Consider the following 25,861-nt stretch of genomic DNA (forward strand, 5'->3'; position numbering starts at 1 on the left):
GATGCTATAACAGTTTTGATTAATAAAAATGAAGCCAGCAAACCGTTGCTGCGTGAATAACAAGGCACTTTAATAATTAAATATTCATCTCATTTCGGAATTTTTTTCACCGTGTGTTAGCAACTACTGGGTCGCGGTCTAGTCCGCGAGGCGTTCGACACTAGCCAAGAACGATTGTATTATGTTATGTGAATGCAAAATACTTCGTGTTCTACTATCCGCTTGAAACAAAGGAATGTGGTTTTGCATGAAAGTTCCTGTGGCGCTGGCTTCCTGATATGAGAACTTTACTTGGCCTTTGTTTTTACCAATATTTTACTAACTCTTCTTGTTTTCTCTTTAAGGGATCCTGTTGATGAGGAAGAGGTTCCAGATTATTATGAAATCATTCGCAAGCCGATGTGTCTTCAAAAGATACTTGAGAAAATCGATCTTTCCCAAGATGAGGACCTCACAGTCGTTATGACACGTACGGCAGAGGACAGCGTTTACACGTTCAAGCACCTCATAGACGACATGCGCCTTATTCTAGACAACGCGGCCAACTATAACGCCCAGGACTCGTATGTCGTGAAGCAGGCCAGCAAACTAGAGGCCGGTTTCATTCGAATGTGCGAGAACAAATTGAACGAAGACCAGCATGATTACTTGGCGAGTCGCTTCAAGAACGCAGTGAGCGGATGAATATCCGGAGATCCTTCCGTCGGTAGCAAGGTTGTTCCTTTTTTGCCTCAATCCAACGTTCCTAACGTTGTTTTGATGTCAAATGAACGTTTGTTTGTGTTCGGATACTGTTCACCAAGTCACGGCGTGTCTGCGCACTGACGTCTTTTTTTTAGGAAATTGTTTCTTCGTGGTTGATGAGAGTTCTGTTCCACCACTTGTGCCGTTTTTTACATCAACTCTATGTGTTCTATTGTTGTATAAACAAACAAAAATAGCTAAAACATTAAAAAAAAACTTATAGAAACCAACAGCTTTGCGAAAAACTGCCACTCTCGTTTCTGTTTCCTTTCCGTAACCTGTTTGGTTTTACCGATTACTGGATTGTGTTTTTTACGTTTGATCAACGTGAAATATTCTCTTTTTGATTCACACTGAATATTATACGTTTATAACATTTAGTTGTAGTGTAGTGTTGCTTTGTACATAGTGTACGTTCATATTGTATTGTACCAACTTTGACCTTTCATCATCTCCATCGAAGTTGGTGTATGTTGTATTACGTCAAATAGACGCAAATTAAGTTGTCCTCTGGTGTTTCTTGGGACTGCGCATGCGCTGTTTTTTTATGGAATTGCACTGTTTGATCTGAGTCAGACACAGAAACCAAAATGCTAACTGTACAATGGACATGAGTTTAAATTCCACGTTTTGGACTCTGTATTTCAGATGGACTGAGCACTACGACTATCTTGCTCTTAAATTGCACCTTTAAGTTTCAATACTGGGAGAGTAGTCCATGTCGTCTGCTGGATTATTCCAGGTGTAAACGCCACGTTGATGTGACATTATTCACACGATCAATCGACGTAGCAAGTGTTTGAACTGGATTGTCGACCCACATGAAGTACCATCTCCTCTACTATTCTGCAACATATACCAGTAATTGTTTGATTTACTAAAAGACGGAAAAACAATCGACGTTAAAATCTTTTTGTTAATTTTTAAATGCTTGTTGAAAACATGTGTATTTTTAGTTTAATTTGTTGAAGATGTAACTCTAAATTTGCGTGACTTTCTCTGCTGTATGCAGACGTCGCAAGACAAATAATTAGAACTATCAATATCCGTTTTGCAAAATAAAGGTGAGCACTGCTCGTGTTTTATGTCAAAATTTACGCAAGTTGAATCAAAAATGTGGCCAGTGAGGATCATTTAACTGTACTTACGTTATTGTATCAGTCTATTCCAGTTAGCCAAGCGGATGTCATTCAATTTTATTTGAATGCGACTGCGTGTATTACTTGACTCAAGATAATGTCATTGAACAGATTAGGTATAGCTTACTTTACCAGACCCCAACTTTACCAAAGCAATCGAAAGTGTGCAGTGTGACTTTACGCAAAACATTCTTTGCATTTTAACGACACTCTTTCACTATCGTTGTCAGAAATTTTGAAAGTTTCCATTTTTTGTTAATAGAATTATTTATGTGATTTTTTTTTTTTTTTTTTTAATTAAATAGTCCAAACGAAACTTGGATTGTAAGCGTCGTAAATCAATTTTTGATGCTCAATTGCAGCCATTCTCTGCATTGCTGTCTGCCCATCGCTCAATAATATGTAGCCTAAGCAGTAGTAGCCTAATGGTACCCAATCGAAATATCTTTGTTATTCCAGCCTACTAAATGCGTACAAGCAAGCATTAAATCTGACGAAAGGTATTTCTGTGCTATCGTCATTTTTTTATGATGCACCAAAATTTATGGTAATAAAATACGATGACATTGTCATCGCTACTTTTAGTTGTCTAGTGTTGAAAGATGCCAACGATAGAAAGAAGTGGAGGAGCCACTTCCGCTCCGTGAGCTCAGTGGTTACGCACCCGGCTCAAGTTCACGGGGTGCTTGTTCGGCTTTCTGGGTGTGCGCTTGAGTAACGCATTTCAGGACCGCTCTTCATTCAGGGGCACCTAGTGAATGAAATAATTTCCCTGCAACAACACTTCAACAATCTGAAAACTTCACTCTGCCAATCTCGGTAACCGGCGTGTGTCAAGAGCCTCTGCAAGTATGCGAAACTACCAGAAATAACCGATCAAGGCTTTGTCAGTCGGAAGATAAAGATTCAAAAACCAAACCAACCACTGCAAACAACTGGTCGACCCTAACGTGTTGGAATGAAGTCCAGGCTTCTTTGAAGCAAACGTGAGAGAGAGTTGTCTGCCGTTCAATAAATTTTGACAATCAAGACAGGGTAAGGCTCTGTATCAGCAAGACTTTAGTGGGGTTGAGATTATGCCCCAAAGTGTCCATGCGAATGTGACTGCCACGTGATTAACAAACCATCACACAATTACTGTGATTTCCAGTTTAACATAGCCTATCCCTTAGCCTAGTATTCGACGTGTGAGCTTCTGGGGCCGAGGGTCTATCTTCTTACCACCGTAGATTCACAATGTTACCGAACTACACACAGGAAGGCTACTAGAAAGCAGCCACTATTTTATTTCAATCATCCAAGACGCGCAGACCTTCCACTTCGTTAGGTGACGTGAAGATGGTACAGCCGTCGATGATCTGCGGTCTATTCCTCGGCACCACATTTACAGGAAGAGGCCATCCTGGATCTGACTGGTATTCATAGCCTACCCCTTACAAAAGTTTATTGATTTGGGACCATGGTTGTTTGTATAGCCTTGTCATTGGGTAGCCACTTTAACATAACAACTTTTGTAAGAGCCAATAAAGCTTTGAAGCAGTTAACCAATCATAAGTACATGTAGAATAGCGTTTCAACCGTCGTCGTGTGAGCCTCTGGGGCCGAGGGTCTATCCTTTTACCACTCCAGATTCACGATGCTCCCGGACTACACTGGAAGGCTACTAGAGAGCAGCCAGTCTTTGGTTTCATCATCCACGACACGCAGACCTTCCACTCCGTTAGGTGGCTTGAAGATGGAGCAGTTATTGATGATGTGGTCTGCGGTCTGTTCCTTCGGCACCACATTCACAGGAGGAGGAAGAGGCCATTCCCCATTGGTGCATAGTTGAGCGGACAAGCCCGACGCCCGTACGAAGACGGTTGTGGCGCACCCATGCTTGTCTTGGTAGTGTTAGACCGATGGGGCGTGTGTCGGGGATGAGCGAATAGAGTCTGGTGGCGGTTGACTTCCATTCAGAACTCCATTCTTGGTTTGCCCAAGCAGCCGCAGAGATGTCCTGTACATCATCTTCGTTGATAAGAAGTTGAGCGGCTGGCACGAATGGGTGTCTTGATTTCGGTTGACGGGGGTGCTCGTTTGGGAGAGCAGAGATCTTGTGGTAGAGAAGGTGGTTAGGCTCCAGTGCCCGTCGACCGAGGGACAGAGTGGCTTCTTCGCGACGAAGCTCAGCGGGTTGGATGCCAGCGAGAATGGAGAGATTGTCCAATGGTCTGGGAGTGGGACGCAGGCATCCGGTCACTGTTTCAACTAATCAGAAGTGAGAAGTACAACAAAAGAACGCAAGCAGTTCTGATAGAAAGTAAATTAAGTGAACGTTCTGCCGTAGCCATAGTAACCTAAATTTCGATGACGTAGGTTCGATTCCCACCTCTGTCAAAACTCTTTTTTCTTCTGTAATCACCAAACAAAGTTCAAAGGGGTAGGCACTTTTACATCACCCACTCGTCGAAGACTGCCTGCTTTTCAATGTGAAATTGCTTTGTGTTTTAGTCACAATTTCGACTTGTTAAAGTGGCTACCATTAAGATCCTTTTTGCACTCAGTTCAGTTGCAGAAGAAAAAATAGTATTAGCAGAGGGTGGAAATCGAACCCACGAAATCGAAATTACTACTCCTCTGCCCTAACCATTAGGCAACGGTGGTTGTGGTGAAGCGTTCAGTTAAATTTTTTTGTATCAAAAGTTTTCGATCAGAATATCACGTGTCGAGTCACATGACTGAAATCAGCTGAATCGCGAATGAACATGTCACGCATGATTGCGTACCTTTTCGACGAGTGGATAATGTTAAAGTACCTACCGTGCAAAGGACGGATCAATCCTGAGTGTCAGCTAAGTGCTAGAAAGGTCACAATTGGACGGTAGCCACTTAAACATGTTCTGATTGGTTGGTGGTTTCATTGGGTCTTACTGAGAATTGACATGTTAAAGTGGCTACCTATAGTCACTGCAACCGGATAATTCAAACGGTAAAAGGCTCAAAGTTCCAGACAGTTAGGCTACATTTAATCGTGATGACGAATCCATAGTAAACGTTCCTGAGAATCCACGTTATGATGGCATTGGCTTGTATCGTCAATTCAGAAAGGTTAAGATGTTTTCGTTTTCCGGACCACAAGCATTATTATTGTTACTTTAGAGGACCTTGTAGGCTAGTTTGGGAACCACTGATTTAGCCCATTCATTGCCATCACTTTTTTTTTAAACCAACTCAGCTTTTAGACGTTTATCATCATCAAGTTCCTTCTCTCGCCGAAGGTCTGAGGAAATGAAACGCCAAGTCCTGACCACTGACCAGCCTTTAATAATATCAAAAGTTCAAATTCTTGGTGGTTTGCCCCCTATTTCGTTTTCCATTCATGTCTCCTTTAGACGTTAAATTGATGTAAATAACTTTAAAAGTCAAACGTTACTTTCTGGATCCGCCTGACGCAATTTTTTTTACAACGAATCGCAAAAGATCTCAACCTTCCACTATAAAAAAAAAAAAAAAAACGATTTCCCAGCCATCAAAACCAGCTTTTTCATATTGAATCAACGCCTGTAGCATCAACACAAGATAACTTTTCAATAGAAAAAAAAAACAGATCATGAAACTGAAAGCTGGTTTTTGTTGATTTGATGCCACCAGAACTGGAGGAGTATAAAAACAAGAAGTGTAACAATCAAGAAATCATCCCGGTTTTACACTGATTCAACGTATGCTTGCGAAAAAACGAATACTTTGCCGGCCATAAGATTGAGTGTCTGAAGCAAAAGTCATGACTGAGCAGTGAGTCACGCTTTCATTGTGCCGCCTCGATCTTTCCTACAATCATGAAAGCGCTATCAATGCTTTCATATTTCATCGCCCCGGTAGGCTACATAGCTTAATCTCTACGCCGTTCATCTCACATAAAATTACGCTATGTTTTGGCAGAAGAAAATGCTACCAATATTTTATTGATTTTTCGCCAACCACAGAAGAATTTTTGAAATATTAAGTGTTGGAATTTATAGAAATTAAATTAAACACAAGAGTAAACATCAGCGTTGTTCAACCTTTTGTGTGCGACGGAGTTCAGAAAAAAACGCTTCACACGTATTGAAAACTAAGCTTGAAAAACACTAAACGAAAAAATACATGGCTTAAGTTGCAAACAATAGCCTACCAGGCAATAGCTAGTTTACACAGAAAAACCAAACGGAAGTTGGGCAAGCAAACGTGTCAATTTCTTTTATAATATTATTGGGCAGTAGACTATATCGCTGCCCAGATGACAACGGTGTCTCGTGTGAGAATCAAGAATTTTGGGAAAGCACTTAATGGTTTTCAGCGAAACATTTGCTTTATTGTCCTATCTCTTTGGCTTACAATTAACAGGCTTTTTGAAACAAGGACAATTCATCATTTTGAACTCAACCATTTTGATGCAAAATTTGTTGTTGATACAAATAGTTCGGTTTCAAAATAAAAGCAATTTCTTTTCGTTGTAAAGTTAACGCACAAGAATTAAAAAAAAACGTTTCCAACATGGCAAGGGCTGTTCAAACATCATGTGACTTTTCTTGACTCCTCTTCTATTAGGAAATGGTATGGATTTCGAAAAAAAGTTGGTGAATTTTTTAATTGTTGCCAATGCCAACAACTACCTGAAACTTGCCAACAACTACCTAAACTTTGGCGATAGAATAATCATTTTGAACTTTGGGTTAGCTGGCTGAGGTGAGCCTATCTGGAGCTTTTACAGTCCGCACATTTCCAAAGTGAAGCTGTCATCTTTGGTGCAAACTTGACAAATTAAGAGGTTTCTCAAATCACTATCGGGTAAGTTGAGCGTTTCCAATTCTATATTAGTGGATGTCGAACGCATTGCGGGAGTGACGCAACTATAAGAGACCAGTTCAACATTACACATTCCATGCTACATTATGTTACAATCTTCAAGCGATGAGCGAATTAAAAGTTGCCTTTGATATTCCCCGTCTACTCAACGGCAGCTAACCACAAGGCAATTTGAAGTCTTTTCGCATCTTGAACTATTAGCCTGGGCCTGCTTTGAGAACCCTTGGGAAAACAAGGCTAATTCGATTTAAGATCACAGCAGTCATATTGAATTCCACACTACCTTAGTAAACAAACGCAGCTACATCAACGTTAATTTGATGTATAAGCACAATTGTTAGACGTATAAGCAAAGGATTTTCGTGATGGGTGTTTTATTAATATTACAAGGGTGCAACGAAAGATAGTGTGTTTATGAGCGTTTCTTAAGTTACAAACATAGCCTACTGAGTAAAAAACAAAACAAAAACGGGCAGGACACCACAGAAGTGGTTCACCATTATCAGATCGGTATAAAAATAAGTTTGATGTTGACGGCAATGCGCGAACCGAAACGGAAAACAAGCACAAGTTTCAATTTCATTTCAAAACAAAGTGATAACATAAAAATGACTTGTGTAAATTATTATGAGCATTCAGGCTTAGGGGTTGGTCGGTCGTAGAAGCAATGGCTGAGATGAAGCTGAAACAAGTCATTGCTGACCCGGAGCAAAAGTGGAAATAATTGACAGGTTATGAATGCACTTTAAGTCAATAGTCGTAAGTAATCCTAACGCATAAAAAATCTGAGAAAAAATAGACAAATTTTCTCACTCAAGATATTAACTTATAAGATTATACGGCCCAAAGACAGGCGAAGCCGCAAAAGGTCAACAATTATTTAATTGCTTGCAGAGCATATTGATAACACAAAATCCAGACATGAAGTTCATTTACATTTCAACGCGAACACTGGACAGCGAAGTCGGAAAAATTCTTTTTTGGTTTATCATTCCAAGTAGCAAAATCCGTTCGTTTTACATCGATTCAACATCGGCAGACCTCGAATCGATGTAAAACGTATGGTCTTGATTTAGTGAGGTAACCACAATTCCCAAAACAACTCAGCGATGAGAACCACTTAACAAGGATCTGAAACTGCTTTCACTGATGTTCACATATTTATTACAATTTTCAAGAAAAGGCTACTGTTATATCGACTGTGCTGAGGTCAAAGGTCGAGAATAATAAGGCAGAACCTTACTGCATCTTTAGATTAAATTAAAAACGTTTAAAAATTGTCTTGAAAAAACCCAGCAAAATGGGCTGTTTTAACTTCCGACCACAGCCATTCCATTGTTTTGTGATTTGTACAACGTCAATACATTTAGAAAAAAAAATCAATCTTAACGAACTGCATGTTACCGTTGACATAAGGAGAAAACGTCATCATTTTTATGATATGATAATCAGGAGAAATATAAGTTATTGGTACCCCTAAGCACATAATAAACAATAATACTCATCAGAAGCGTTAGAATACACAACTTGAAACTGTGAAATAAATATACGAATACTGCGCGCTTTGTTGTTGCGTTCTTTCATCACCGCTAAGAAAGCAAGGTTTTATTTGAATTAAAGCAACGTTTTTGATCAAGCGAAGGCCAAGTGTTGGCTTTTGCTGATTTATTATTGGCTGGCCTGGAAATGCTAATTGATTGCGCCTTCGTCACCGCTTTGAAGAGATCTGAAAGAGACTTAAGCCTCGTTGGAGTTCGCTCACAGTTGGCGCTTTTATCGTCATTTCTTTGATGATATCTGCGGAAAGAGATTACAGCGAATGCCATTAAGTTCCAGGTTAAATGGACAAACAAATAACTCTGAAGAGAAATTCTAGTTCAAGTTTTATCATCATCATGTTGAATAACGTTGTTTGGAAAAGAAAACTCAACAAAGCAATTTTTTGTGAACTTGCTTGGAATAGGAAAATAACAGCACCAGCGGCAGCAATTAGTGCACCTGGGTCAAATCACTGAACTGTAAGGCAAGGATAGCGATACTTCAAATCCGCATCAACCCTACACATGATGCGAATGCGTTTCAAATGTAAGCTGCGTAAAGCAAGCTCCGTTTATTTAGGAAGTCATCAAAGAAAACACAATCATTCCTTTGAAAATAAATTGAAAGTCAAATCCTTGTGTGGGAGTGGACTAACCAAGATAGATCCGTTTTATCCGATGGATCCAAGTAAAACAGTGTTTCTCAAACAGAAAGTCATTAACACCCAAAGGGCCAATAAGAGTTAAGAAAAAACACAAAATATTCGTTCCGACCAATGGGGTCCATGCAAACAAGTACCGAGCCGTGCCGTCATGCTGTATAACTTAAACTTGATTTGAGTTAGAAAAAAATTAAAATACAATCGTTCCATCAATAGACACGATGGAATCACTTGTTGGCACGACTGTATTATATTTTTTTCTTGTAAACAATGTTACGCTAAAATGGTAGGCCCATACTTAAGGAAGGACAAGAAAATAATGGGCTATGGCAGTATTCGATGGAGTTCTCCAACAGACAAAGCCACATCAGAACGAATAAACCAATGCTGAACCAGCCCTTCATATGCAAAGAAATACTTATTTCCACAAAAAGTTGAACGTGCAATAATGACTGCTCTGCTGCCATGGACGTTGATAAGGACTCAATGTTCATTGCTTTATTATATCATAGATCTTATAGCTTTCAAGAAACTGAATAATCAAATGTCTTTCCTTTTTTGCACAGGACTAAAACTTACTTTTCGGCGTCTGACGATACAAATTGATCACAATCTGTCAGCACAGGGACTGCCATCGATTCAAATATTCCTTCCAATGAAGAATCACTGGCAGGGACGAACCCCTCTGCGCCGTCTGACGAGCTGTAGCCAATGTAGGGGGTAGGTGAGCGGCTTCGGTGCTGTAAAAATGAAAAGAACTTTAATATGAAACTGAACTGGTAAAGACTTACCGCTTAGTTTTTTGAAAAAGGTTAAGATTCGCTTTTAAGAATAGTGGTGTTTATTGTATTGTTCAAGGTGTGTTAGTGTTGTTCAGGGCGCTAAATTTGATAGATCTTAGTTTCAGATACAACTAGCAAAAATTTGAATGGTTTACGCGAGCAGTCCACCCAAGACAAAAACCTCTGAGCGATTTTACCACTTCAAATAAACAAGAGTTTTAAAACACAAAATAGAAAAATTAACACGCTTCCACGAATCTAGCCTTTTCTGTAACAAAAAGAGCGGTACCTAGTCTGATCTATTGTAAGGTGTATTACTTACACCACAAAAAGTCCTAAGTATATCATGGATCCCATTCAAAGTTTTGTAGTTCTCATTACAATGCATGAAAGTTTCCACACAGACAAGGCAAGGTAATAAGATAATTTCATGCGTCACAGAACTAACCGTTCATAGATAGAATGATCGATAATTCTTTCGAGGGAGGCCTCGAGAGGAATTGATACAACACAAATAAGATTTAGTACAGATAGATTTTATTGAGTAATTCTATTTCAACATCAAATGATTTCACAATAAAAGGTAGAAAGTGGAAGTAATGTTATTTGACAGCAACCAATCCCACAACAATGCATGATATAAACGTCTCAGTTGTGTGCCTAGTAGTTACAAAACAAATCATACCAGCTCGAGCAAGTTAACCATGTAATTAAAAAGTTAAAGCTTAATAAGCATGATTAAATTGACAAAGAGAGCACAAACCATTTTAATATCACAGCTGCTGCAATAACTGCTGCATAGAAGCTATGACTGGTCTAGTAGACTGGTACAAGTCAAACAGAAATACACCCTACAAAAAAGGTAAAGGGTCCTGTAGAAAAATGAATTGCAGTCCAGCAAATATTGTGAAGTAGAGGGCCAACGAGCTGCTGAGCAGTGTAGTATTAAATTTGCTTTTGAACTACGTTCAAAAAGCTTGTTAGTGACAAAAAGCATGTAACTACTATCTAGAAATTAACATCAAATAGAAACAAATCAACGTGAGTTAAACTAACCTGCTGCGATGAATACATGGCTTCTCGACTTGACATGAGAAGACCGGTGTGGCAACATGATGACGACGACCCGAATATAGACCGTGTGCTTGTGTCTGTTAGGTTCCCTGTGTAAAGAGTAGGGGAATGCACGGTTGATATGATACAATCCCTTGGTTGCGAAGGCAGTTCTTGGTTTTTTTCAATGTCTTCAAAACTGTTTTCGTCACTGTTATCTGGTGAATCGGGTAGGTATCCACTGGCCAATGAAAGTAAACTCGATTTTATGTTCGAGTGAGGCTTTATTGTTCTTTGATAATCAAGGCTGGTGTGTTTCTTGTGAATGCCACGTGCTGGGTGACTCTGTTGTCTGACAGTTTGGGGTAGTACAGTTCTAAAAGTACCGTTCTCGTTTAATTTAACAATAGTAGAAGCTGCGGAAAAAGTCATGCCGCAACTCGGTCGCGGCTTGGTCTGTACCCCGATAGAGACTGTGGTCTTTTCTAGAGTTTCGTAAGCTGGCGGTAGGTCACCGCGACCTCGAAGGTACGCAGTGGTAGTCAATGCACAATCACCCATGGCTTGATGTGCAGTCATGCAGTCTTGATATTTGGTTTGGGCTGATGAACTAAAATAACTGGGTGTGACTGACAATGCGGAACAGGCATTGCAAAATCGCTGCGAGTCGATGCCTTGCTTCATGCTGATCGTTCGTGTTGGTAAAGGTAGCGCGCTTCTCGTAACAAAATGGCGATTTTTAAGAGAATCACGGTTTGAAACAAACGGCTGAGCGACTGTGTCGACGTGGTTTGGGCTTGTCACAGCGGACAACCTGTCCACATCTGCGCAGAAACGCTGCGAAGTTTGCGATGAAGACTGGCGGCAATCACAATGACCGAACGGAATATGGGCAGAGTCACATGACACTTCGCCAGATTTACTGTTCTGCGACGGAAAACCGTAGGAAGAGATGTCACAAAAAAGTTCTGGATATTGCAAACGATCAGAAGGTTCATCGTATCTGGCACACCCCAGTGCAGTGGGGCTATGTACATATTGATGTCCCATAAAGTTTTTGTATGCGTATGCTGATGTGTATGGCGAAGCGGCGTCATATGAAGTGAAGTACTGCCGATGGTTAGAGGAGGAATGGTGTGTGGCACGTGGAACAGAGAAGCCAGGGGGGCTCGGAGTGCTCCTTGTTTGGTGTCTGCTGTTGCGTGAAGGGGACCCTGTAAGAAAATGTTTTTGTAACAAACAGGTGTGTTCCACTCAGTAAATCGTTGTTTTTATATTGATTGAACGTCTACAAACGTTAAATGAGTGTAAAAATATGACTTACGAGCTTCAGTCAAAGTTTGCAGACGTTGAATTAATGCAAAAACAATAATTCACTTGCTGGGGTTTTAAATGAAAACATTTTAATGGGCTAACAGTATTTCACAAATGTTGTATATTTGCTGAACCATAAAACAATGAAATACACTTTTCTACAAATTCAAATTTTGAAAATGTTCCATCACTCCTTAAAAATCAATTATTATTAAACGCCTCTTTATGGGCGTATCAAACAAACATTGAAAGTAAGATCACTTCTCATATTTCCAAACAAAATATCAAAGATTTGAGTTAAGAGAGTCTTGAAATTTTCTTGAATTAAAACCGAAAATGATGTCGGAGTGTCATAGTGCCTACACCATCATGGAAACAATGCCACGCCACAGTAGTACAGTGTCATAACACAGAAACACATGTTTGTAAAATTAATATACAATCTAACGTTTACTGGTGAGTGAAAACCTTGTAGGGTAATAAAACAACCTTATTTCTAAACATCAAATAAACCCTTACTTAAAATATTAAAGTTGCAGAGAGGGCATGTCAGCTTGTCTTTCAGCCAAGGATCGACACAACGCTTGTGGAACTCGTGGCCACATGGGATGATCCGCAATTCCTTTGTAACAAATATAGTTGAAAGTGTCACTCACCGCTGGCAGTGAAGGCAAAACCGATTAAGCAAAAACAGTTCTAGTGCGATCGTTTGACCTTGGACTGAATAAGTTTATTATTTTAGAGAAATGCAGTGATTTTTACCCATACAATTTATAAAGCGCAAGTAAGCAAAGGTCTTTTAATAATATTGTAATTACTTTAACTTTGCTGAGCATCGTTAACTCCAGGAAGTTTGTTCGCTGCGACTTTGTGGTTGTGTTGCTGAGCATTAAAAACACAAACAACTTGCTCGATTTTTCTTGAAACAATCCAACCGTGGTTAAATTGGGAGGGGTGAATATCAATCCACGTGTTACTAGTATCACCATAAGAAACAAAACATATGTAAACGTTTAAAAAGATCTTACTTGTCCTTCACCAAATTCTTCAAGACAAACCGCACACAACGGTCCCTCGGATGACAAGCTCGTGACGTCATTTTCAAAGGGCCAATCACGTGTTTTCGAGCGGGTCTTGGTGTACCGGCGAGAGCGCATGTGTTGTAAGGCGTCCACAGCCAACTCGTGGACTGAAGGTCTCAGCTGCGGGGTGAAGAATTCAGTTTAGTAGCATTAAAATTTCACGAAGAAACAAAAATATTCACTATTTTCTCGGACGTTTTTGAATGCAAAATGGGGAGAAAATTGGTCACAATGTTAAATATACAATCAGAATTTTTGTCTATTTTTGATTGATACAAACGTAAAATTGTTATCAAATTTTGTATCAGCTTACCTCGACGTTTCTTCTTGAACACTTGCGCTGTAAAAACATTTCTGAATTACGTTTCAAAGCAAAGACAACGTAACTAAATAAATTTGAACGCAGAAAATGCAACAGTTCTGTAAAATTTAAAAAAATTGAGAACAATGAATTGCGACGCTATGCCTACTTCATTAGGTATCAACAAAGTAAGATCTTCAGGCGCAATGGTAAAAGCTTTACAAGCTAAACAGTTCAGATTACGGCTCTGACTTGATGAAGCTTATAAGTCCGCAATTTAGCATTCCATGAGAGCAACCCAAGTAGCAAAACATCACATCGGTTCAACGTGTGCAGAGGTTGGATCGACATAAAAAAAAAACGGATGTTGTTAGCTGGTTAGTTACCAAACGTACGACCGAGATGCCTTCCCAGCTACATATGTGAGCAATGAATTGATTCATATATACTATACACTATTCTATTGGTTTAGTACCTGGGCAACGATCATTAAAATGATGACCAGAACGACAAACATACACCCAAGAAACATGGCAATAGTAAAAGAAAAGGTTGATTGATCTTCCTGCAAGTCAAAATAATGGTGGCTTATTGAAATATTAAGATCACCATTAGGGTGCATCATTTCCTCTTCTTTTTGGAAATTCAACTTGTGCCATTGACAAATGGTGACTACTGACTATTTCAGGTTAGATTCAACCAAAAAAAATATGTGGGTCACCGGACCTCTCCTACCACCTCTTCACCCCTCTAAGTCTGGTTTAGTAAAATCGCTATAACTTAAAAATGAAACAAGATAACTGTGATAGTGTTTAGTACTAAATTTATTGTAACTAATAGATTTAACTGAACTACAGAATATATGCAAAAAAAACGTTTTAAAAAATGTCTACATACTTTGTAAGAAAAGCCATAGAAAGCACTAAGCAGGGACAAATAACGAAATTAAAACTTCGCCACACCAAAATAACAAAAATTACTACAAACTGCATTAATAACTTATTACGGTAAGTGGTCTTTTTTGTAGCTTGGGCAATGGGCATGTTACATTTGCTTCTTTTCACTAACTGAGAGTATTCTTCCAGTTTTTCTATATATTTTGATAATTGATAGCTATTAATCTGTAGCCAACTTTATTCCTCACTCAAAACAGTTATAAACAACAGTCATGATTTTATTTTTTATCTATTATTGATTTTTGTTTTTATTTTATTGTTTCTATATATATACTACATGTTTACATTCTTGGTGGTGCATGTTCTTTTTTTGCAGCAATTCTTTTCCACTGTTTTTCATTGCATCTTCCGTCTTTAGCCGATCTTGTCTGCCTCATCTTTCACCTGTTTTCCATGTCAATTTTTGACATCCTCGTTTCTTCTTTCCACCAACCTACAAGTCTGAAGCCTTTTAGAGAAAACGGTGGAAACCGTAATCGTGCCTCTTCACTAAATCCTGTTCTTTATTATATTTATCAGAAATAAAATTAAACACTTGCCAATCTTGTTACATCTTGCATGTGACCACTTTTTACACTCCTTGCATTGCAATAAATTTCGCATCGCTATTTCACAATGTGATGTACAATTGTAGTAAGTACATGGATCCACGTTGTTCTTTACAACTGTTTCTTCTGTTCCGCTTACTATCGCTTTTGGGTGATTTTAAGATTTACTTCCATACCCTTGACCTCGAATGCTTTCTTCTAGTTTCAATAATTTTTTTCGTTCCTCCATTCTATACTTGCCAAGACAAGATCATCTGCATATAAAATTTCACAGTATGCCATCCTTTAATCTTCCACTCACATCAACAACGATAACAAATATGAGAGGTCATAGTTCATATATCCTTGGTATAGGGGTATACCCCAGGTTGGATTTTACAAAAATCTCATCTGAATAATCTGATCCTACTCTCACCTTTGTTTGTGCACCCTCATACATCAACATTTCCTTAAGAATACATCATCAATATCACCACCGGCTCTTTCCAGCACCTTTAATATAGGATTAGGCTACCTCTTTTTTCATTGCCCATTCCAGAACTTTTCTAAGGACTCTGTAAAAGCCCTCTCCAAAACCCAAAAAACATATACAATTATACATTATATACAAAAAATTTTCACCACAAGAAAAACTAAAATCATTAATGCTGTTAATAACTGTTCTCAGCGAGGAATCGCTATACTGTTGTACAAGTGTACACAGAAAACCTAAAGAATACTTTCCAGGAGATAAAAAGAAGCGAATGTGACATACCCAACCGCCCAGGTTAAAAAAAAGTTTATGTGCGTAGTTGTTAATACAGTTTGTAGTTATCTTCACTTATTACTTGGGTCTGCTACTATTCGGGGAGTTCGATTCGGTGAGAGCCTTTTTCGGAGAGTTATCTATTCAGTAATTTTTTGAAATTTTTTTTGAAAATTATCGGGTGCCGCAGCCTAATTATCATTGCCGCTTTTACATCGTTTTAACATCGCTAAACGTTGAAATAAGAACCTAACCCTAAAACGGCAATGATATCATAATTAGGCTACGGTACCCGATAATTTAAAAAAAAATTCAAAAAATCACCGAATAGGGAACTCTCCAAAAAAGGCTCTCACCGAATAGGGAACTCACCATTTGAATCGGACTCACGGAAACGGGCCATTCCGTATCACTTTGGTATGGCAAAGTTTTAATTTCGTTATTTGTGTCTGCTTTCAATTGCTTTTCTTATACCTTTTGTCCATAAAGTATTGCTTAAAATATTATATATAATATTTGAACTAAATCCAGCAGTTGTAATGAATTCAGTACCAAACACTTAGTGGTTAGGGGGTGAGGAGGTGGTGCGTTCAGTGACCTCCATATATTTTTGATTGAATCTGACCTGGAATGGACACCATTTCTCAATGGCACAAGTTAAATTTCCAAAATGAGAGGGAAAAAATGGTGCACCCTAGTCATCATGCAACTGCAAGAGATTATCTAGTTTTAAAATACATACCACATACCCTCCTTCGAGTTTTGTTCACGCAATCACTGTTTAAACCAGTGCTGCAGAAAACAAATGATATTGCAACAATAGGCTAGCCTACAAACGCCTTAAAAATTTCAGAATACATTCACAAGAATAAGATATTGCATAAGCTATATATTTCAACTGGAACATGTTGGTGATAGTCTTAATTACACATAATGTCAATTCAGCACAGATGCACTGTAAGGTTTTACAGTGCGACCCACTGAAACCCAAGTAGATACAGGGTGCAAAGCCGACCGTTGCATTATGGAAAAAAATTAAATAGGCTACAAGTTTTATAAAATTTTAACAATTATAATAAAATTATAAAAATTTAAACCCTTACAATCCTATTCTTGTTCCTTGATATCACTTATTATTGGTAATAGATAAATTCAGTACGGTAGTGACAAAAAAAGTGTAAACAAATAGCATAGTTATTAAAAATAATTCAGAAAAGTTACTTCTAGTGACGTCACATCGTTTTCAATTTTCACACGCGCCAAGACGCCATCTTTTAGAAAGTTGATCAGTTTTGAAGCTTTGGGGCCTTTGATCAATATAACAGGCTGTTCAAGCAAACCATGATAATCTCTGTTCAACTAAAACAACAAAAATATTTTTAACGTATGCTGGGGTGGTCTATACATGCAGAAATTAATCAACAAAGGCTTAGTTACATCCGTTAATTCACTCAAAAAAAATATTAAAAGTATTGCAACACTTCATCTGGTATTACTACAGCTATTAGCAAGTTCAATGTAATGCAGACAATGGTTCGCTTACGACAAGGTTTCGAATTCCATTAAATTGTTTTAGAACTAGAGTACGGTACGTGAGAGTGGGGTTGCAATATTTAAAAATGGTACCCGGTCATTTGGTCGACAGGACGTTTGGTCGACAGACATTTGGTCGACAAGACATTTGGTCAACAGGACGTTAGGTCGACAGAACGATTCATTTTAGGGTTAGTTAACTAGGGTCTGCTACTATTCGGCGAGTCCGATTCGGCAAGTCCAATTCGGCTAGTCCGATTCAGCGAGTGCCCTATTCGGCGAGAGCCCTTTTTGGCGAGTTCACTATTCGGCAATTTTTTGAATTTTTTTTTTTGAATTATCGAATACCGTAGCCCAAGCCTTAAAGCAGCCGGTGGCCTTGGCCGCTAAGTAGTGCTTGAATGACCGCCAGTGCTACCTCCTCAGTCGCCCAAGTTTGGCCGCCGGTTTCTTCTAGCCAATCATTTAATTTCGCAATAGAATGATCGTGGATTAAATTTCGAAAATATGTAGTATTAAAGAGTGACGCAGAATTAGGTCAGCGCGTCATAATCACCACTGTTGTATTGCGCGAACATTTGCTATTGTATTGGATATATCCAGCTGCGATCACCAGCGCTGTAAGTCTTGTTTGCAATTTCCCATGTTTATTTTAACAAAGTGTTAATCCGAAGTACTAATTTACATCGGCTGACAATATTGTCGTTTTTATATCGATTCAATGTTGTTGGACATTGAATCGATGTTAAAAAGGAGAATTAGGTTAGTTGACATCCGAGGGGAAAACACGTGTCTTCATAGTTGAGAACGCTGTGGACTAGTGACTTCACACCCTCAATGGTGACATCATAACGGAATATATGGTCAGGTTTTATGAAAGGCGGTATGCAGTTGAAACAATTTATTGAGCTGCGAGCAGTTAAAACAATTTAGGGTCGTTAGGTGGTCCCGCAATACCGGATTACAATCCCGATAAAGCAGTTATTGCTTGGTACAACAATTCTATTGCAGGACGTCGCCCAAACTTCAACAACGCTAAGTGATCATTTTAACATTGTTGCAAGTTTAATTCTATTTACTTCTTCTTCTTTCGTTTGAGACTAGATCAAATTTCAGGGCAGGTGGTGGAGAGCCAGGTGAGTGTAGCTTCGTCCAGCGTTGCTATACCATGCGTTCCATTTGGTGCCTTGTAGATGGGACATTCGAGAACGACATGGTCAGCAGTTTGTTCCTCCGCGCCGCATTCGCAGGCCGATGAGGGAGCCAGACCCCACTTGTGCATGTTGGAATGGAAGCGACCGACTCCGGTTCGGATTCTGTTGAGCTTGACCCAAGTCGGCCGAGGAAGGTCCATACCAGGGGGGCGCGCCACCGGGTGGGGCATAAAACCATGTAGTTTGGTGTCGGTGGCGCACCATGCTGCATTCCAATTTTACTTGTGCTATCATTCCAATTTTACTTCTATTTACTTGTGCTATCGTTATTGTACTTTGGCCTCCAAGCACGCAGATTTGGCCGCCAAGAAGGAGCTCTCGGTAGGCCACGATAGCTGCCGGAAAAAAACACGAGTTTTAAGACCTGGTAGCCTAATTGACATTGCCGCATTTACATCGTTTTAACGTCGCTAAACTTTGAAATAAGACCCTAACCTCTAACCCCAACCCCTAACCCTAAAATGGCAATGCTAACTAGGCTACGGTACCCGTTAATTTAAAAAAATTCAAAAAACCACCGATTAGGGAACTCGCCGAAAAGGGCTCTCGTCGAATAGGGCACTCGCCAAATCGAACCAGCCGAATTGGACTCGCCTAATCGGACTCGCCGAAACGGGCCATTATGAGTTAACTAACCTTAACACTAACCTAACCCTAACAACTCTAACCCTAACCTAACCCAAATGTCCTGTCGACCAAATGTCTTGTCGACCAAATGTCCTGTCGACCAAACGACCGGCTACGTTTAAAAATGGATATGCAACCATTGTTATAGCAACAGTCCTTCATCATGAAATGTGTTTCAGTTTTAAATGAAAAAGTGTTCCAGGTTCTCAAGTCAAAACTGACTGTTGATGGAAAAAAAACTTGGTTGTCATTCTCAAGGTTACAAAGTGAAGTCAAAAGCATGTTTTAAAGGGCTTTTTAGTTTTTTATATACATTTTCAAATATACCAAAGCAGTTTGCAATTAAATAAAATCAGAGCGAAATGCCCTCTTCTTATGTCAAACAGAGTAAAAACGAGTGTGGAATTTAGCATTTAGTTGAAACTATCTTCAAAAAGATGCTGAAAGTGTTGAAAATACACTTTGAAACGGCTAGGAAATAGTCTGGGGGAGTGTCAATGTTTAATTGCTTATTAACTGGCAACCGACAACATTGTAATTAAAGCACAATGGTATAATATACTAACATACTATTACTGCAATTTTAGATATAAAGCTTCAAGCACTACACTGTTGATACAAAAAATATGCAACATAAACATTATTAGTACATACCTGATGTATCGCATTGGGATATTTCGTAACATCAAATATAACAGCAATAGCCCCTCTCTTAACCATCGTTTGTGCCTGCAAACATTTAAATGTGTAAAGATTTTTATGCATTTCATTCTAGCCTTCAATCAGGAATGTTAAAGGCACAATATACTGTACATTAGGGAGGGCCGTCGGAAACAGATCGCTTAGCAACTCGAGTTTCTTAGGAGGTTTGTCGAGTAAATGGCGAAATCGAAAACCATTTTTTAATTGAACGCCAGGAAGACGGCGCACAACAGGGACCTAATCGGTAAATCACCCCATTCCAGGGGTATTGACAGGGTTGCCATACTGTCCTTATTTCTAAGATTTGTCCTTATTTTGAAGAACTCTATCTTAGAAAATATTACTGTCCTTATTGCTAGGAAATGTCCTTCTTTTTGACTTGAGGCCTTATTTTGTCTTATTTTTAACAATTAGTGAATAAACTTAGTGGAATGACAGCCAAATCCCTACTACAGTAAAAGTAAACCTAGACCTGAGTTGTCTTGAGATGCACAAAGTATTTTATTACGAACAATGAGTTGCTGGAACACATTGTTTCTGGCAAACAATATGGCATGTGATATATAATGGCTCGTATAAATGCTGAGATTTGTTCAAAATCGTTTGTTTTACTTTTTATGAAAATTTAATTTTTCTGTTGTCCTTATTTTGGGGTTCATGTCGATGGCAACCCTAGATATTGCAGTGGCGTATATTCAGAGTTTGTGCGCCGCACACCCATCAAACATGGTTGATTCATCAATCATCATACAGTTAAACATGCAAGTAGGCTACTTGGTAGCCTATATAAATGGTGAAGGCAGGGTATACAAGTAGCCTAAGTACTTGGTAGCCTATATAAAAGGTGATGGCAGGGTATGCAAGTAAGTAGGCTGCTTGGTAGCCTATATAAAAGGTGAAGGTTTGGTATGCAAGTAACTAGGCTCTTGGTAGCCTATAAAAAAGGTGAAGGCATGGTATGTAAGTAAGTAGGCTACTTGGTAGCCTACATAAAAGGTGAAGGCATGGTATGCAAGTAAGTAGGCTACTTGGTAGCCTATATAAATGATGAAGGCAGGGTATACAAGTACGGTAGCCTAAGTACTTGGTAGCCTACATAAAAGGTGATGGCAGGGTATGCAAGTAAGTAGGCTACTTGGTAGCCTATATCAAAGGTGAAGGCATGGTATGCAAGTAAGTAGGCTACTTGGTGGCCTACATAAAAGGTGAAGGCATGGTATGCAAGTAAGTAGGCTACTTCGTAGCCTATATAAATGATGAAGGCAGGGTATACAAGTACGGTAGCCTAAGTACTTGGTAGCCTACATAAAAGGTGATGGCAGAGTATGCAAGTAAGTAGGCTACTTGGTAGCCTATATAAAAGGTGAAGGCATGGTATGCAAGTAAGTAGGCTACTTGGTAGCCTATATAAAAGGTGAAAGCATGGTATGTAAGTAAGTAGGCTACTTGGTAGCCTATATAAAAGGTGAAGGCATGGTATGTAAGTAAGTAGGCTACTTGGTAGCCCATATAAAAGGTGAAGGCATGGTATGTCAGTAAGTAGGCCACTGGTAGCCTATGGAATTGGTAAAGGCATGGTATGCAAGTAGGCTACTTTGTAGCCTATTTAAAAGGTGAAGGCATGGTATGTAAATAAGTAGGCCACTTGGTGGCTTATATAAATGGTGAAGGCAGGGTATGCAAGTAGCCTAAGTACTTGGTAGCATATATAAAAGGTGATGAAAGGGTAGCCTATGCAAGTAAGTAGGCTACTTGATAGCTACTTGGTAGCCTATATAAAAGGCGGGCATGATATGCACGCAAGTCGGTTTCTTGGTAGCCTATATAAAAGGTGAAGGAACAGTATGTAAGTAAGTAGGCTACTTAGTAGCCTATAGGGCCTATAAAAAGTGAAGTCAGGGTATATGGACGACACAGGTATCAGAATCATAAGTATCAGTGCTCAGTGAAGGCAGAACAGGTAGGGTGTTACCCTACTGACTGAAGCAAGTACCATAATTGGGTTCTGTTTCAGTAAAACATATAATCATAATAGTGAAGTGAAGGGATATTTAAAACACAATTCGCAATTTATTACAAGTATCTCGGACAGTAATTCGTAATAGTGCTAGTGTGGTAGCCTACCAGTCGTATTTTACAACCAGTCGTAAAGCAATTGAAACCAGTCGTAATGACAACATACTAGTTGCTCCGGTAGAGTCAGCAGAAACTCACTGAGCCATCAATTCTACGCGATTTCAGCATCCAACAGCTCACAGAGCTTTTCGTCGAGACCGATGCTCCTACATCGATTGACAGTTTTCCATGCTGCACACAAGCAGTTGAGCGCGCAGTCAAACTCGCCACCGAAGTGAGCGATGGAGTCATCGGCCATGATAGTAGTCATATTTTACGTCGTAGACATGAACTTATTCTGACGCGAACTGCTGCTCGTTCACAGCGTCCACGTTTTTGCGTCAAAGAAAGATTACGTTCTGTGATTGTTTCTGACTGTTTACGTCGTTTTGTGTATTTTTTATTTTTTTAATTAAGCTACTTTTTTTTTGTAAAAACAATATTTTTTATTTTTATTTGGGTGATATTAATTTTTTTGTGCGGCGTCTTCCCGCGGCCCGATCTAAAAAAGGTTTTCAGATTATTTGTTTGTGACCTAAGCCTCCTATCTGAGCCGAGTTGCTAAGGGATTTGACAAAAAAGTGCATTGACGGCCCTCCCTACTGTACATTGTACAACACCAAGTCAATAGAACTGCACTCCCAAAACAATCTGGTAAAGGACGCTTTAAAGACATACACAAGACGCATGTGTTCATAAAAGCTGTCAATGAATTGCAGCTGTTTTTTAGAAATACCGTTTCATGCATATCTGCAGCAACATGCAATATGTCAACAAATTGCTGTCCAATGGTAGGCCAATAATTGATATTGCAATCGGCAATTACTTATATCTTAACCGTAGTTACTTAACAAAAGCTTATAACAATACAGGGAGTTTCAACTGCATAAAAGACTTCCTTCGCTGTAGAAAAGACCCTAGAGTTAGGCTAGTCAATGTAATCAGCTACATATTATATATTATTATGTTCTCCGTTCCATGCAAGTCTTAACAGTATATTATATATATATATATGTAAACAAGTTAATTTGTGCACCACTGAGCACAAATTTTTTAATAGCTTTAGCAAGACATAAAATCAGACATTAGCAAAAAGGTTACATAAAACTTATTTTAGAATTTTAAAATACAAAAAATGAAATCAAATCAGCCATATGTCATATGCCAGTAAATTTAGTAAACTCACTGAAAGTGTAAAATATTTGTTAACAAAACAAACACAGATTTTATGGTTGTTACTCGGTTATATACTTAACCAACACGACGATGATTCAATAGTTGTTGCTCAAATAAAATTGACCTTTGAAATCATGCTGACAAATTTACTTTATGATGGCAAAACACTAACTAGAATACTAGATCATAGGACAATTATATACTAAACTTTTCTGATTTGTATTGAAATTTTTATTGGGTATCCCAGACAGCAAAATCTATCATTTTTACATTGACTGTGCTGTGCTATCTGGATAAGTACACACTACACAATATTATTCTCTGGATCCAGCATAAAGGATACCATATGGGATCACTGACAGCTAATTAATATACCATATTATTGCACTTAAGAATGTTTTCAACATGAAAATTGCATGGTTATCATTATCACTAACTAGTTTGATGGAAAGTGACCCAGACAACAAAAAACGTTGAATCAATGTAAAAATGACAGATTTTGCTGTCTGGGATATATAACTAATGGAACCATCTATCAAGCCAACAAAACAGTGAATAAAAAATGTCACTTACTATATTAAAGACATTAAGGCAAGGAACTCCCTTGGGATCTTCAAGTTGAACCAAGCCAACTTTTCCTTGCTCTTCTGATAAATTAAACTCATTTCCACTGCAAAAACTCAAAACTTGTATCTGAAAAGCAAAACATGTTGCTTAACAATGCGAAGTAGAAATAAACTAAATTTGCCTTGCTTGCTATTTCTTTAAATGCTGAAATTCAACAGAAGATAGTAAATTTAAAACAAAATTCTAACAGGCAATCTTCAGAACATTGGCAACACAATAAAGTTTGAAATATACAAAACTTTTGAAGACAAGCAACATGAATGCAAGAGCAAATACTACAATCATAATTAAAATAGTAACCAAACTTTTGATACATACCTTATATATATCACCTTCAGCAGCGATAGCTGGACCAACAGTAGAAAATCTTCCACTTATAATAACTCTCTTTGTATTGTACTTCACTCTGTTTCTGTCTGATTCATACAAGGTTACTTGCAAGGACGTTTCTTTACAGAAAACTATAGGTATCAACATAAATCCCAATATGAATAATCCAAAACCATTCATGGCTTCCAAGCGTTACAGAATATGATTTGACCATTTGTAATCAACATTATTCCAATACTGTGTGTTCTTGGTCAATGATAAATTGTATAAAGAGCACAGGTTTCTATAAAATGCAAACTACAAACAAACTTATCTACAAAATAACAGTCAGAAATGAGATTTTTTGATTTAAAACAAAATGTTTTAGCAAACCACAGCTAAAATAAAGAGTAGCCAACTATGGTTTTGCAAAAATAGAAAAGTTAAAGAAAAGTATTACTTTAATAACAATAATGAAACACACTGTTACAAAAATGTACATCTTGCTGATTTTATGTGGTCTTAACGGGTCTGCTACTATTCGGTAAGTCCGATTGGGTGAGTTCCTAACCTCTAGGCTCTAACCCCTAACCCTAAAACGGCAATGATAATTAGGCTACGGTACCCAATAATTTAAAAAAAAAAATTGAAAAAATCCCCCGTTAAGGGATCGGACTCACCGAAACGGGCCATTCCGGTCTTAACAATGAATTGAACCAAACTAAGAAAATCTGAATACCCTAGTTGGTGTTTAAACAAAACTCAAAATTTTGGCTGTGAAAGGAAATCAATGTGACTAGAAATAAGCTACAAACAGGGCAATGGCATGTCATAGAAAAGAAATCAATTCCTCAGTGACATAATCCGGTAAAAGCAAATATGTTGTAGGAGTTATTCTATATTGTATTGATTATTGTACAATTCTTTAAAAAACATTTATTATATAATATATTTAAAAGTACCGTATTGCAAGATGTTTCTTTTATTTCTTTTGATATTTGATTTTATAGTAACACTCCATTAAAACATCGCATCTTCTTACCAAACTTTGGTGTTGCATATGGCAAATATAAATCATTATTTTTGTTTAATATTTCAATTTGTTAACATTCCTGGCAACTGATTCTTTTACTTATTTTTTACATCAAATTGAATTGATCCTTTATGGACATAAAATACATGTAGCAATTTTTGTAGCATATTAAATTTATTGGCTGCTTGGGGTAGACTATATTATAATATTGGCATAACCTTTGACCTGGTTAGATATTTCAACTGAACTATGTATGCCTTGTCAAAGAAACAATATACATCAAAAGAATACTCCTGTGAGTGTGACCTGGTATATTTAACAGGCTATTGTTACAAGAAATTGGCTACATTCTACTTTAGTGAAATGAACTTATGAAAACAAGTATGGCTGCTATATGGTTACTAAGGAAAATATCACCAAAGAAAACACCATAAAGGACTTCTCTTGGTATGAAATATTCTACACAATGACGGTGATTGCACTATAGTACGATATTTCCAATTGGTGGATATTGTTGTAAACAACGTACTCGCTTTTGCATGCAGTGAAACTAATACTTTAACTACGTTTGAGATCGTCTACTATAATACAACTATATTCTTTATAATTATCCATTTAAACATCATCATTAATCTACAATTATATACAATAAAAAAAATGTGAAAATGTCACAACTCACTCATCTGCAGTCGTCATGTGTATCAAAGCCAATAGCATTTTATAAACTAGATGCTGATCTCATACATTTTGCCAGCGGAACATCGGATGATGTTCTCTTTTAATTCCTAATTTTATTTCATAGAAAATCTAATTTTTATGGTATGATTAAATTTC

At 38.2% G+C, this 25,861-nt stretch overlaps 2 protein-coding genes across 2 annotated transcripts in view; one reads left to right on the top strand and one right to left on the bottom strand.

Moving 5' to 3' along the window:
* Window positions 1–1,250, top strand: part of LOC145771523 (tyrosine-protein kinase BAZ1B-like) — a 32,255-nt gene extending 31,005 nt beyond the window's left edge. The window contains exon 24 of the mRNA XM_082583219.1: window positions 345–1,250. Coding sequence (XP_082439345.1) covers window positions 345–684 — 340 coding nt within the window. The 3' untranslated portion in view covers window positions 685–1,250. The remainder of the gene's footprint in view (window positions 1–344) is intronic.
* Window positions 1,251–7,073: 5,823 nt separating this feature from the next.
* LOC145772057 (uncharacterized) lies at window positions 7,074–24,223 on the bottom strand. The gene is made up of 11 exons (XM_082583867.1): window positions 24,004–24,223; window positions 23,632–23,751; window positions 19,720–19,794; window positions 16,913–17,050; window positions 13,918–14,007; window positions 13,455–13,481; window positions 13,088–13,261; window positions 12,579–12,681; window positions 10,749–11,959; window positions 9,490–9,650; window positions 7,074–8,507 (listed from the first exon to the last, which is right to left on the bottom strand). Exons 1-11 carry the CDS (start codon window positions 24,193–24,195, stop codon window positions 8,300–8,302), a joined length of 2,499 nt encoding a protein of 832 aa, XP_082439993.1. The 5' UTR covers window positions 24,196–24,223; the 3' UTR covers window positions 7,074–8,299.
* Between the last annotated feature and the right edge of the window lie 1,638 nt (window positions 24,224–25,861).

The sequence above is a fragment of the Aplidium turbinatum genome, chromosome 6 (genome assembly GCF_918807975.1).
Source record: "Aplidium turbinatum chromosome 6, kaAplTurb1.1, whole genome shotgun sequence".
In the NCBI taxonomy this organism is placed as follows: Eukaryota; Metazoa; Chordata; class Ascidiacea; order Aplousobranchia; family Polyclinidae; genus Aplidium; species Aplidium turbinatum.